This window comes from Eubalaena glacialis, chromosome 19 (genome assembly GCF_028564815.1).
Source record: "Eubalaena glacialis isolate mEubGla1 chromosome 19, mEubGla1.1.hap2.+ XY, whole genome shotgun sequence".
NCBI lineage: Eukaryota > Metazoa > Chordata > Mammalia > Artiodactyla > Balaenidae > Eubalaena > Eubalaena glacialis.
Genome location: NC_083734.1, coordinates 50,032,368 through 50,047,531, shown reverse-complemented (window position 1 = coordinate 50,047,531; position 15,164 = coordinate 50,032,368). Strand labels below are relative to the sequence as shown.

At 38.1% G+C, this 15,164-nt stretch overlaps 1 protein-coding gene across 1 annotated transcript in view; it reads left to right on the top strand.

The window, feature by feature from the left end:
• The window catches only part of PITPNC1 (phosphatidylinositol transfer protein cytoplasmic 1), a 133,923-nt gene extending 122,964 nt beyond the window's left edge, over positions 1-10,959 (top strand). The window contains exon 11 of the mRNA XM_061176946.1: positions 8,683-10,959. Coding sequence (XP_061032929.1) covers positions 8,683-8,999 — 317 coding nt within the window. The 3' untranslated portion in view covers positions 9,000-10,959. The remainder of the gene's footprint in view (positions 1-8,682) is intronic.
• Positions 10,960-15,164: the final 4,205 nt, after the last annotated feature.

Below are 15,164 nucleotides of genomic sequence, written 5' to 3'. Positions count from 1 at the left end.
TATATAAATCAAAAATCCAACAACTCAATAGAAAAAAAGGTAAAGAACATGAATAGGTAAACTATGGAAGAAGAAATGCAAATGACCAATAACCTCACTACTAATCACAAGAAACGTAATGAGAACAACAAGAAGATATGACATTTGCCCATCTGATAGCCAAAGTTTTATAAAGAGTGATAATAATCCAGTTTTGGATAGGTGGGAGAACATACTAACGGTTTCTGTAAAAAAAATGATAGTGATAAGTACGAATAACCTGTGACCCAGTAATTCCACTTCTAGATATTTATTCTTGAGGAATACACATGTTCGTGAATATAAATACAAAGCTGTTCAGTGTAGTGTTGTTTATAAGAGCTAAAATCTAGTCTCCATGTAAATGTCCCTTAGCAGAAATATGGTCAAGTAAACTATGATAGACTCATACTATAAATATTGTGTGTAACAGTTAAAAAGAATAAGGTAGTTCTCTACATACTGGTATGGAAATATGTTTTTTCCATTAGTGGAAGAAGTCAGCCAGAATAATATGTATCGTATAGTATACTATAGTATGAGTCCATAAATGTGAAATTAAATGAGACTGTGTGTAATAGTAACATACACGTGAATTCATAGAAAAAAATCTGGCAGTTGTCTCCAGAAGGAACAGGATTGATAAGGGAAGTTAAAAGGAATTACTCTGTTTTCTCTATGTAATCCAGTACTACTTGAATTATTTCTATGGAAATAATTCATGCATTACTTGAGTGATTCAATAAGTAAATAATAACTGAAATCCTCATTTTATAACAAAGCAGAAAATAGTTGAAGCAGACCAAGACTCATGCAGAGGTATATTTTGCTTAGTTCATGGTTTAAGAAATTGAAGAAGCTTCTCAATTAACAAATCCCCTGAATCCAGAGCTTCTTTGACAAAGCTGAGCTGGTGGTAGAGAAAAGGGTTCTACCCAGGCCAATTCAGTGTGACCTCTACATGCTGGGACAGAAGTCTGGGGTCTGCTTACTCTCCTCACCTGAAGGAGGGCGAGAAACAGAAGGACAGAAATGGTCTTGCAAGAGGGCAAAGACAGAAAATCTTGCGATGAAGAGGGCATTTATACCCCCAGATTATCAGTCACACTCTGATAGCCAAGTGTCAAAGATACTAGGATATGCCTTCCTTATCAGAAGAAATTTGGTACTAGTTCCAATAGTCTCTTAAATCAGGGAGTTAGGCCAGTGTTATTTAAGAACACTTCATTTAAGAAACTTTACTTAAGAAAAGTAAATTATGACCTTTCAAATCTATAAAGTAAGGGGTGATTATTGATCAGTTTATTTGCAAAATAATTGACATACGATTCTTTTGAGTTTCTCTGATACACATAAGCATTTGTTTGCTGGGAGCAAAGAGATCTGAACCTAAACTGTGAGAAGTCACTCTGATCATTGAAAATCAATCAGTAATGAGGATGAATCATCTCCAAAAGTATAATCTGTCATTGTGTGTGTGTAATTGAATTTACTAAAACATTGATTCATGTGTAGGTTTTGAGGTAATATACTTTGCTGAAGCAAGACATAATGCATTCTACCAGATAACCTGAATAGGAACATTTTCACTTGATTAGGCTTTCCATAAATTATTGAGGAATATTGAAAATGTTGACATCATTTCCATAAGCGTGTATGGTATGCGGGGATAGTTCAGAATTTAGACAAAAGTATTGGGTTGGCCTAAAAGTTCATTTGGGTTTTTCCATAAGATGTTATGGAAAAACCCAAATGAACTTTTAGGCCAGCCCAATATTTTCCTTCAGCATTGGCTGGGACCAAATTATCATCATCTTTTAGAGAACTACTAGAAATGTTCTTCGGTTTTTTTTGTTTTTGTTTTTGTTTTTTTTTTGGCCATGCTGCTCGGCTTGCAGGATCTCAGTTTCCTGACCAGGGATTGAACCCAGGCCACGGCAGTGAAAGCACCGAATCCTAACCACTAGGCCACAAGGGAACTCCCTAGAAATGTTCATTCTTATGTGGTCTAATTGAGAGATTTTTTTTTTCTTTTAGGTGAAATTTTCTGCAACTTTGTTTCTTAACTCTTCATTTTAAGAAAAAAGGGATCATGTTTCTAGAGTAGGCAAAAATTCTAGAAAAGTGTATCTTCTTACCTATTTGCAAATTGATGGTATCCATCTTCTAATGACCCCAAATAATCGATTTTAAAATAATGTTCTCTTTTTCTTTCTTACAGAAGTAATGCATATTTGATGTAGAAAAGTTAGAAAATATAGATAAACAAAAAGGAGAAAATGAAAATTACCTATAATTCCAACTCCTCAAAACAATCACTGTTAACATTTTGAAGTGTACCCTTTCAAAAGTCTTTTTTAAATGTATATAATGCTTTTCTGGCAAAAAATGATTTCTTTTACCTCCAATTTTTTATTTAACAATATACCAAGGACATTTCTCTATAGTGTTAAATATCCTTCTGCATCATTTTTAACCGCTGCATAATACCATCAGGCCCCTGAGTTGTTTTCAATTTTTCACTATTATGAACAAGATAATAATGAGTATCTTTGTTATTAAATCTTTCTTCACATCCATAAAAATTGAGATATCTTTGAAAGCCCATAGTCACACAGTTTAAGCCCCTCTCTTAACATTGAGCTAATTAAAGATAAAGAATGATTTCCTTTGAGATTCACTAGAACAAAGAAATGAAACCGCCTTTGTTTTTGTTTTCAAAATTACTGGCATGCCAGCGAGGGGGGAAATAAAGTGTCTAATGAACATGTGTATAAAGAAATTTCTTTAAATTTTAAACTTTTAACTTAAAATGACCTAAGTATTCATTCCAGGTGTATTTGTGTTTAAGAAATTTTGATAACCAGCCATTGAAATTAAAGTGATTGTATTGAAAGGCTGTTATTATTGTTAACTAAGACGCATTTGTTCGATCACAAAGCAGCATCTCTTTACTGCTTTCCAGTTACCTTGATTTTCTAAAAGAAAAGCATGCTCTTTGCTTGGCCAGACTGTTGCTTAGCTTTCTTGATACTTACATTGCTTATGGACAGCATTTTTGATTAACGGTTTCGGGGTGTGGAGGGGGACCATCAGCTAAATAAAATAGCCCAGGTGTGGATTTAGAGCTGCCCTCCATCTTGGCCGCAAGACTACACTGAATTAATTCATAAACTTCTGGCAAGTCTGCCCTTTAGAACTGAAGAGACTCTCACATGACACACATGGATTGATATAAAAAGACACCAGACCACATGATGCAGAAATGACTTAAGGAAAAATTCCAGCTGTAAATACCCGCTCTAAATCCCCACCAAGCTAACTAGTGACCAAGGCGGTAGCTTGATTAACCAATTGTTGTGCATGTACCATTCATTGTAAAGAGTCATGAAGTTAAATTCTGCCGTGAGAGTGACAGAAGAATGCCCATCTGGGGAAACTGCAAATAAAATGTTGTAAAATAACGAAGGAGTGGAGTGGGGTGTGGAGGATAAAGCAAGAGAAGTATTTAATGTGAGACTAATTGTTATTTTTATGTGTTTCACCTATTGAAGATAACAGGTTCTTTGTTGAAGTTTTTTATCAGTTGGATTTAGACAAGGCTTCTCAACCTTGGCACCACTGACATTTTGGACCAAATCATTCTTTGCTGGGGAGGCGGGGAGGACTGTGCACTGTAGGATGTGCCACAGCATCCCCGGCCTCTACCCACTACATGCCAGTAGCACCTCCACCCCAGTTGTGACAACCAAAAATGTCACAAAATTGTCCCCTGTTGAGAACCACTGGATTAAGAAATCATCATTCTGAAATACTGAAAAAGTGAAGATTCAGGCCAAACATCATAATGTAATGTGCCATTTTATTTAGAGATCAGTGTGGGTGGCAGTAGTGCCAGCCGTCTTTGTGCTGTTATGCTAGACTTGAAGTTCAGTGTAGACCTGTACTCTCTGACACCATGTATTCTGTGCAAAAATACCTCTCTGTGTGAGCATTGCACCAAATCTCACTGGTAGCAGTGAACATCATTTCTCTGCCCTCTATGTCATGTCTCTTACAATAGCAATGAAAGTGTCTTTTCTGTTGTTGAATGCATTGTTGTAAAGAATCTCCAAATCTATTTTGAAAGGTATATGGAAGGTAAGTATTAGACCACACAAACCTGACCCTGTGCCTTAAAGGGATCTTCTAACCATGCTTTTAGGAGATCTCAGGCTACAGTCCTATCCACGAGCTAATACTTTCTACCCACCTAGCTCACTTTACAAGAATCACCCCTAAATAATTTCCACTCTTCTCAGTTCTAAGACTATTTTGACTAAACTTCCTTGTATTCACTCCCCCTTTGGCTGGTTTAGCTAACTTTATGATTGACTCTTCATAAAGTTAGTGAGTTCCCTGCTTTTTACTCCTCTCTTTGGCTTCTGCTAAGCTGCCTTCTTCCCCTGAAGTCTCCCGCATTGTAAGTTTGCATTTAATAACGGAAGTTGCCAACATCTTGACCTTCTTTCAGATATGACAATGGATGATGTTCGGGAATACGAGAAAAACATGCATGAACAAACCAACATAAAAGTTTGCAATCAGCATTCCTCCACTGTGGATGACATAGAGAGCCAGGCCCAAACAAGTGTATGTAGAATTTTTAAAACATGTTGCCCACCCTTTACCAAACGTACACATAAACTGATCTTTGAAAAGACTTCAAATGCATCAATTCTCAAACTTCCACAAAAAAGCGTCGTCGCCCAGAGGCTGTTGGTGAAGAACCTGAGCTGGGTCTTAATTGGACAGTGTTACCTCTTGCTTCCAGACATTTCCATTCTTTAAAGCCGCTTGACTCGTGGGTTATTTTGGTCATAAAACCAAGAGCATGTAGAGTGGAAACATTGTGTGGCCTGCACCACAAAAGAACAGAGGGGTAAAAACGGACGTCATAAGAAAGCTAGACCATCAATGCCAGTAACTTTTAAAGACATAGTTAACACTCAGTCATTCATTTAAGTCATTCATTCTGGCTCATCTAGTATTTTAGGTTTCTTTACATTTGCTTTGAAATGCTTTCTAGGGCTCTTTATGGCTGTCTTACCCAATCACTTCCTTTTTACTTAGGTTCATGTCCAGATGGGGCTGCCGTCTATGCATACATACTGGCTGAGCAGTGAAGGTGTGGTGAGCTAGGTCTAGCCCGGAACTTAAGCATCAGAGAACCTGAGGTTATTTAATGGCACATTGGTGATTGAGAGCTGACCGTACGGTGTATGCCAGCATCTTAAATATAGTTCTATCTCAAACATTCGTGCTAATGAAAAGGAGTGACAGATAACAAAGAAAAATGTAATTGCCAAGTCATTTAAATGTATCTTTGGCCAGAGCTGTGATCTCTTTGGGTGCCAGCTTGAGCCCACATGTCTGTTAGCCCCAGAATAATACACGCTAGATATTTAAGAAATTGACAGCGTAGTTATAGAAAATTGACAGATGGCTATTGTTGTAAATGCTTTAGATGTGCAAAGACCTTTGGTTGCACTTTGGAAATTTCTAGTGAACTTTTGAGAGCATGTCTTTGGAATGTGCCCTGTAAGACATATGCACTGCTATTGGATGCATGTGACTGCCCTTGAGGTTGAAATGGCCCTAACTCTTCCTCCCCATTTTGGATGCAGTGATTGGATTTGCAGAAAGCTGTTTGGATCAGGAGGTGTTCCTCTGTAGGCACCGACCAGTTCCTATAGGACTTCCCCCTTCCTCTCTCCCTGTTCTAAAGTTAGAAGTGCTCATTAAGGAAACTGTCCTTGAATTTCTATCACTTTCAATTACCTTTTCTTTAGGAATGTTAGACACCTGTTCCCTCTCAGCTGCTCTCTGAAAGCCACTCACTATATATAAGCACCACAAGACAAAGAAAGCCAGAGGAAAGGGGAAGATGCCAGGTAGCCAAAGGATACTAAACAGTGCTTTCCTCATTCTAAGTTCTTACACCTTATTGAATTTGTTACAATATTGCTTCTGTTTTATGTTTTGGTTTTTTGGCCTGGAGGCATGTGGGATCTTAGTTCCCCGGCCAGGGATGGAACCCTCACCCCCTGCATTGGAAGGCGAAGTCTTAACCACTGGACCACCAGGGAAGTCCCAACATGGTTATCTTTAAATGCTTACCACCATTTCCCTTATTCTTTGAATTCCATCAAATTGGGGGTCATTTATTTTTCTATATTTTTCTTCTCTATCATAATGAAAAAGTTGAAATCAAGAGGCTGCTGTCCATCACGAATAAAAACTGCATGGGAGCTCAGTAAATTTAAATCATTGACCTGAGTAGAGACAAGCTAGGTTGAAATTAGGCAAAATGAACATCCATGGCCACGGGCAATAAGGAAATAAGGGTCTCCTGTTCAATTGAGTAGGTTCAATACTTTCAAGGAAGAGAACTTCTAAGAGACTTCTAAGGGAGTGTAAAATCAAAATTCTGTACTTTGGATGATTTCTGCCCCCTGCTGGATATGTGGAGTAGAGCACTATATTCAGCCACTTGTATAGAAAACCTGATTTTTCAAAGATGATATCATTTATTATAGCAGAAACATACTGCTGAGATTTTGCTGAAATTCACTGAAATTTTTCTGAGTCTCAATTTGTTTTTGTTTTTTATTTTTCCTATACTTTTTTTTTTAAACATCTTTATTGGAGGATAATTGCTTTACATTGTTGTGTTAGTTTCTGCTGTAAAACAAAGTGAATCAGTGATATGCATACATATATTCCTATATCCCCTCCCTCTTGCATCTCCCTCCCACCCTCCCTATCCCACCCCTCTAGGTGGTCACAAAGCACCGAGCTGATCTCCCTGTGCTATGCAGCTGCTTCTCAATTTTGTTTTGAAATACCTCCTTTTAAAGAACTTAATCTTATTTCTGAGCTTGTTTAATAGTCTTAGTATTTTTTTAAAGTGGTAAGTTTACAGGTACAGTTCTTGCTATATTCTGAATTTCATATTATGTCAACACAGGCATAATTTTTTATTTCCTTTGTAAGAACTTTTTCCTTTCAGAAAATTTTAATAATTGTTCCCAGGAAATCCTCTTAAGGATTTTGTTTTTTGTGCAATATTCCTGGTTTGCTCATATGTTATGATATGACTCTCTCTCTCTCTCTCTCTCTCTCTCTCTATATATATATATATATATATGTATATGTATATATATATATGTGTATATATATATATATACACATATATATATATATCCTAATGATTAATACTATATTAACTCCATAGTTAGTATTTCCAAAGGGGCTCTATGTTTCATACTAGTTTATGTGGTATCATCTAATGTGGTATCACCTACTAAGTTCATGGGAGAGGCCACAAATGAAAAATGGGTCTCTGGAAGCTAAAACAGATGTAGAAATCCATGGGCAGCAGATTTCACATTTTGCAAGCTTTTAGGCCTTCACTGAGCTTTTTCTAATATGCCCAGTTACCTGTTTTCCCTGTTACCAGTAATAAAATTGGCAAAGGATACCAGGGATAGCCAGACTGAGAGTAATTAATAATAACCATAATAGTAGTAGTAATAATAATAGAGTTTCTAAGAATGAGAGAAGAGATACTAAACTATATAAAGCAAACCGGCCCTAAGAAAGAAGGCATCACTGTATTGTAACACAGTGATATTCTTTCAGTGTATTATGTCTAAAATGTAGTAAGTGTATATAATACATTATTCACTGTAGTTACATTAGGGAAGGATTTACATTTAAAGGAATTTTTTTTTTTTACTTTCTCACGTGATAACATTTCAGGTATTTGGAAAGTCTGCACCATCTGACAATGCCTGTGAAATGAGGTGTCACTGAATTTATTTCTTGAATGCCAAATAATGCTCTTTTTTCTTTTAAATAAAATTCTCACCCATTATGTTATACTATCCTTTTGTTCTCTGCTCTTTTTCTTTTTATGTTTCCTTGAGAAATGGTTTTGTTTTTTTGGTTTGGGGATAGTTAGCAGAGTTTGTTGTTGTTGTTGTCGTATCTTACTTGTTTTTTAAGAAGAAATAATTAAAACACAGCGTCTGAAAAATCTCAGGGTGGATACACAGTCAGGAAACAAGTAACCCCTAGAATGCAAAAAGTACATTCATTGGATAAGAGGATAGCACGTTGAAAAATTCTGATGATTTGCCTATTTACCCTATAAAGGTGAACTTATATTTTCACGATCTAAAGTGGATAACAGTATGTATCATTTTGGGGCCATTGATTGCTTTAATAATCTTCCCTTTATAGAAAAGATGGCCAGGTCTAATAATAGCTCTGCATACCATACCCTACGCACAGCACACAGACACACACAGCTCCGGTGTGCTTCTGTACTCTCCTGATAAGTTCTTTTTTCAGAATACTTAAAGTACTCACTGAAAAGTGCTTTGGAAAATCTTGGATGGATACTCATAAAGGAATTTTTTTTTCAGAGGTCTGCCTCAGTCAAAAGAAAAAAATTCAGGGCTTAGCATTTCGATGATAATTTGGGTTTATAATCTGGAGAGATCCCTTTATCATAGAGTTCTGATGGGTCCTTTAAAAACAGGCAGAGAGATGAATCCCTTTGCATCTCTTCTAAATACCTGCTCATTTTTTCCTTCTTTCTGTTTTTTTTCCTTTAAGACATGACAATGGATGAAGTCCGAGAATTTGAACGAGCCACTCAGGAAGCCACCAACAAGAAAATTGGCGTTTTCCCACCTGCCATTTCTATCTCCGGCATTCCCCTGCTGCCTTCCTCAGTCCGCAGTGCCCCTTCCAGTGCCCCGTCCACTCCTCTCTCCACGGATGCACCAGAATTTCTGTCAGTTCCCAAAGATCGGCCCCGGAAAAAGTCTGCCCCAGAAACTCTCACGCTTCCAGACCCTGAGAAAAAAGCCACCCTGAATTTACCTGGCATACACTCTTCAGATAAGCCATGTCAGCCCAAATCAGAGTAACTTCCTAAGAATATTTCATGGGGTTTTATATTTTCGGTTTGGGGTCTTGTTTTTTTTTGTTTGTTTGTTTTGTTTTTAATAATCTGATACAGAAAAAGACTGCTTTGTCACTCAAACATGTCCCTTTGATCTCTTGAGTGTGCATGTCGTTAAGTAATTTCACCTATGATTCCTTAAGTATGCCACACAGCGTCATATTAGATGTAAAATGTAAGACTTGTAAAGGACAGAAGGGATCTTCTGTAGCCACAGCTGGATGCCAGGGAGGAAGCCTTGTTTATTGGGCATTTGATGAGGTTGGCATGGACTTCAAGGGTAAATAAGTGAAAACTTTGCACCACTGTGTTACAAGGTGTAGTGAAATAGTGAAGTCAGTTTCCTCCCATCAAACCTGAAATTCTCAAAAATATTCTCAGGCGTAACATACCTAATTGTTAAATTTTGAACTGCTCCTTACCAATACTTGAATACCAGTAGTTACTGAGTTTCCTATTTGGGTTAGTCTGACTCAGGATTTGGGGCCTAATTAACTCTTTAAATTTTTTGGAAATTTTAATTATCAACGTGTAGAGGCTCCAAGTGCAATTAACAATAACTTATTTATACCTTTCACAGAATTTAATAAAGATTCCACTTGTTTCTGTCTTTTAATAACTTTCCCCTTCGTGCCCTTGTGGCCTCAGAAATCTTTAAGAATTACGTGGATGAATGTGACCATAACTGTCTGATTTGGGATGGTTTGGTTTAGGAACCAAGAGGCCCAGGTGAGGCAAACGTCTTTTTTTTCTACAGGTACCAACGAACCTTGACCTATCACCTTCCGTCATCCTTTAAGATTCTCAGAATTTGCAATTAATTGAGTAGAATTCATTGACTCTTTGCCCATTCAAAGAAGTTCAAGGGTAGAGTAAGCTACCTGGACTTTAACGCTGTCAGAGTTGTCTCCCATCCCCTTCCTCATTTTACTCTTAATAACATCCAGACCTCCCTGGAACGGATTGCCCATCACTGGACCTTAGAAAAGATTGTCATTCTCTTGCTCCTTACTTGAAATCCAAATATTGGGAATGTCACAAAAGTCGAGTGAATACAGTCAAGTGGGAGGAGAAAATGAGCAGAATGGCTGACTCCTATCTGTAGAGTAAAAAAGAAAAGTGATAAAAGATGCCCCTCTGTCTAGCTTTCTTTTCTGAGAGTATTGGTAATGCAAGATTAGACTCGAGGTTGACGGGAGACAAGATCACTCACCAAAGTGGCAGAAAGAGAACTCTCCTTTGATCTAAAGAGAAGACTCTGCCACCTTCGCACCTCACTGCCTTTAAACACAGAAGGAAGAGCAAACAGAATCTAGCATTTCCTTTTGTCCTCCAAGAGAGGAAGAGAGCAAGGTAATTGGGCAACTCCAGGGCCCCAGCTAGCCTTCCTGACCATAACCTCCAACCTCAGGAAAGGGACCTTCCCCAAACACAGATTCCAAAGGAAACAACATAGACCAAGGAGCGTATCCTCCTCCTCTTACACAGCCTCTCAGCCAGTGGACCCTGCCTGCTTCTCTCTCTCAGAGCCCAGCACTCTGCCTAGTGTCCTTCCAGTTGACAAACTCTCCCAAGGTGCAGGTGCTGGCCCCACGAGCCCAGCACCAAGTGTTCTAAGTCATATGTCAGATTATCAAGATCATTTCTTTATCTATAGGTTGACATTTAGCTTAATAAATAAATAAACCCAGAACTCAAAGGGAACCCGTTGCAAATAGCTTAGATCAACAGTGCATCTCTTCCCTAAGAATGATAGCACCATAGTAAGACACCGCCTTTGCATGGTATGGTAGCATTATTTTTGCTTGTGGGAAAACTCAATCTTTTACCAAGACCTCTTGGACTTCTCAATGGCTCTCTTTCGACACAGTAGCACTTAACAAGAATGTTTCCCTATGGAAGTAAAATTCTCCTTTCAGAAGACACTGACATAGTGTGTATATTTGCTTACCATTTGCAAGCTGAAATCAGGATGGGGTGGGATCGTGATTTTTGCATGGAATGAATTTATTTTGTGCGTGTTGTTCACACATCTGGACCTAGTTTTTCTGTTGATGCCATTGCTAATTTTCCATTTTTGTAAAGTAGCTTCTGCTATCAAGGTCAGCAATTCTATACGCTTTAGAAAGCTAATTTCTGGTTTCCTACTGTGAGTTTTCTTATAGCCAGTACAATACCACAGACATTACTTGCAAAACTACCACTGATAGTGTGATTCTTAGCCAACAAATATGTGTGCTCTTAAAGTACGTTCAGTTTTTCTGTCTACATGTGGTTTGTGTGCATTTTAACGGGGGGGAGGGGTGCAGATATTCCTTTAGCTGCTTTGAATATTTAATCCAGTCATCACAAGGCATAAATGACTTCAGTATTTTATTTGTCTTGATTTTCAAGTGTCATTTCACAGTCTCCATACACGAATTTGTTTATTGTGGGGTACAAGCCTGCGATGAATGTGTATATAGAACATTATTAATTCCTATAAGGCTGGAAATTAAATGGCTGCATGATGGAAATTTAGAAGAAAAAAAAAGCAGAAACTTGAATTCATTGAGCATGTTTGGGGGAAGAATAGAATCTTAACTCAGTGCCTCTGTCTGCAATGTGGAAACCTTCAACCTTGTTCACCAAAATTGTATTATACCTGTATATATATAAATATAGTGAATCCGACACCACCAGTTTTAAGTCTCTGGTAGCCAAATTAAAATAAATAATCCACAGAATAACACATATGTTCACCCGATCTTTGTCTCTCATGTTAATGGAGACCATCAAAATGACCATAAATTTCATTACTTTGGATGGACTTCAAATTACGAAATGCCCTTGTGCTTTTCATTGGCTATAGTACAGCACTGTTGCTTTAGCTGTGCTTTCCCAGGATAAGAAGGCCTTGGTGTTTTTACCACATAAACTTTGTCAGAAATCAGCTCTGAAGACCATTTCATTTTCCTACTTTTGGGCTGGAATAAGACAAAGCAAAGAAGAAGCAAAACAACAAAGGAGTCCGTGACATTTTTGTTACTACGTGATAACCAAAACAATATGAGTTCACTGGTGAACGAATTTATAAACCCTTCTGTTTTGGTCTTGCACTTGTGTGAGGGAAAATGGCTTTAATTTATTTGGAGGTATTTATTAGCCATGTTTTTGGTTGTGAAAATAAATCTCTAAATAGCACAATTGTGTGTGTCTAATGTAGACACTTAAAAAACACAAAAAGACCCCCAAAAGTTATGTGGTTTTCTTCCAAGACACTGTAATAAACAGTGACCTAAGAGAATAGATTCTGACACTTCTCCAGAAATCATTTTTCCATGAAAATTTCAAGGCTAATGGATTTATGCGTATTTTAAAATTCTACTCGCCTTAGCATCTTTTCAGTGGCTCAGAGACGACACATCACTGGCTGGCATAGGTCAACAACAATTTTACTTTTCAGAAGGGCCGGAGAATAATTTACTCCATGTGTAATACATACTCAGATAATCCAATAGGGAAAGATTGTTTAAATAGTTTTAGGCCCTTTCTGATCATCTGATTCAGTAGGCTGGGTGACGTTATGCCATCTAAGCCATAATTCTTGAAACTAAAGAAAAAAAAACCAGTGACTGCACTTGATCATAAATCATATAATACTGTTCTTTCCTGCTGAAACCGAGTGTTACACAAGAGCGCGGCCACGGCATACGGAGGCAACACATACCAGATTCTTCTGTGTTCTACCTTCAAAACAATCTGTTTCATTTGAAATGTAAGTGTTTAAGCTTTTTAGGAGTCAGTGCAATAAGAGAATGTGAATATGTTGAGACCTTTCCAGATGCTGTTATTGTTATTTTGTCGTTAAGTTAACAAATGCTTTAGGATAAGCCTCTCAATGTTTTTGCTTAAAATCGAAAGCCTGTCTGTTGAATTGCGAGTCTCCCTTCAGTTTCTGTGTGTCACCCAGGAGAGGTTCTTTGAGTTGATGTTATACCTGTGCCACTTGTATGTAGCTTCAAGTGTAATTTTTAGTGTTTACATTTCGAGCTGAGATCTTGATTAAATGAGTCAGTATACCGCTGCCACAGCTGAGGGACCAAGTTTTGGGATGCACAGTGTTACAGACAGCAAGCAAAGCAAACAAAATTGATCCTCACACACGCCATCCTCCTGTGTCATTTTATGGCTGTTTTGTGTTTTTTTCCCAGTTATTTATTATTGATAATAACTTACTTTTTCTTACATTCTGTTGTAAATAAAGTACAAAGCAATCTTCTTTCAAAGTGTAGCTTCCTCTCTCTCTTTCTCAGATCTTCCCAAGGGAATGTTAACTATTGGGAACTTGGGGGTTGATGGGAAAGAAGCTATCAAGGGAGAAAGAACAAGCCAAAGGCCAGTACTTAGACCCAGTTCTAGGTGACTTGTGTGCAAAGAAGCCTGGCCTGCTAATAGGCGTATGGTGTCTTCAGGGCTGGGCCCTTGGTAAGAAATGCCTGGGTGCCAGCTCTAACTATCCAGCCAAAAAATACCCAAGGTGAATATAACCCAGTGGGATACACATGCTGACTCATCCATCCACCCATCAGGTGCTTGGTTACCCCTCATCAAATGTGAGGCAAGAGTCTTGAGTGGTAACCAAGGTAAAGCATCCCCCAGGGAATCTGTAGGAACACCACCTTAGGGGGACACCAGATTCTCTCCACCGCAGGGCAAGCCAGTTAAGCTGAGCTGAAATCACTCTGATCTGATGGTGGTTTCTCCATCTCAAGTAGCTCCTGTTGTTCACAAAAGGGTCCTCTGGGGACGGGAGGAGGAGCACAGAAATGCTTTAGCACCCATTTTTCAATAGTCTCCTCGGAGCTTAATCAGAGACACACCTCTCCCTCCTATTCAATCCTGTAACGCATATCAATATCCACATTATTTTTTTTTTATTGAAGTACAGTTGATTTGCAATGTTGTGTTACTTTCTGCTGTACAGCAAAGTGATTCAGTTATACATATATATATATTCTTTTTCATATTCTTTTCCCTCATGGTTTATCACAGAATATTGAATATAGTTCCCTGTGCTATACAATAGGACCTTGTTGTTTATCCATTCTATATATAATAGTTTGCATCTGCTAATCCCCAACTCCCAATCCTCCCTCCCCCACCCCCCCATCCCCCTTGGCAACCACAAGTCTATTCTCTATGTGAGTCTGTTTCTGATTTGTAGATATGTTCATTTGTATTATTTTTTAGATTCCACATATGGGTGATATCATATGGTATTTGTCTTTCTCTGTCCGACTTACTTCACTTAGTATGATCAACTCTAGGCCCATCCATGTTGCTGCAAATGGCATTATTTCATTCTTTTTGATGGCCGAGTAATATTCTGTTGTATACATGTACCACATCTTCTTTATCCATTCCTCTGTCGATGGACATTTAGGTTGCTTCCATGTCTTGGCTATTATGAATAGTGCTGCTGTGAACATAGGGGTGCGTGTATCTTTTCGAATTAGAGTTTTGTCTGGGTATATGCCACGGGGCATCCACACTGTATACCTTAATCTCTGATTGTGCCAGGCCACAGCTTCCTCTAACAGTGCACCATAAGTACACTGAAGATTGTCGCCAGGTTATGTACACTAATTCAGTTAATTAAAACATGCTTGAGTTTCGAGCTGCAAATTCACCATTACCACTCCTGCCCTGCCATTTTTTTAAAAAATTTATTTATTTATTTATTTATTTATTTTTGGCTGCATTGGGTCTTCGTTGCTGTGGTGCAAGCTTCAGCAGTTGTGGCACGTGCTGCCCTGCCTTTTCATTTGTTCTTCAAAACACACGTACTTCCCACACATAGTTGCTGGCTGAAAGCGAACTCGGTACAGCCAGGCTGGCTGTTTCTTCCTGGGGCCAAACTATATAGGTTGCCTGATGTTAAATGTATAGATATTTATCACATCACCAGTTTCCCTGTACAGCTTTTAATCATGATATTATCTCATTTGAGTGTTACTCTTAGATTTCTGCACACCCACATTCTTTTCTAAAACTTACTGTTTCCTTCACTATATTCACTTGGGATTTTTTGCCTCCAACTTCCAACTGTACCTTGGCCTCTCAGGTTTAAGATAAATCATGTATCATT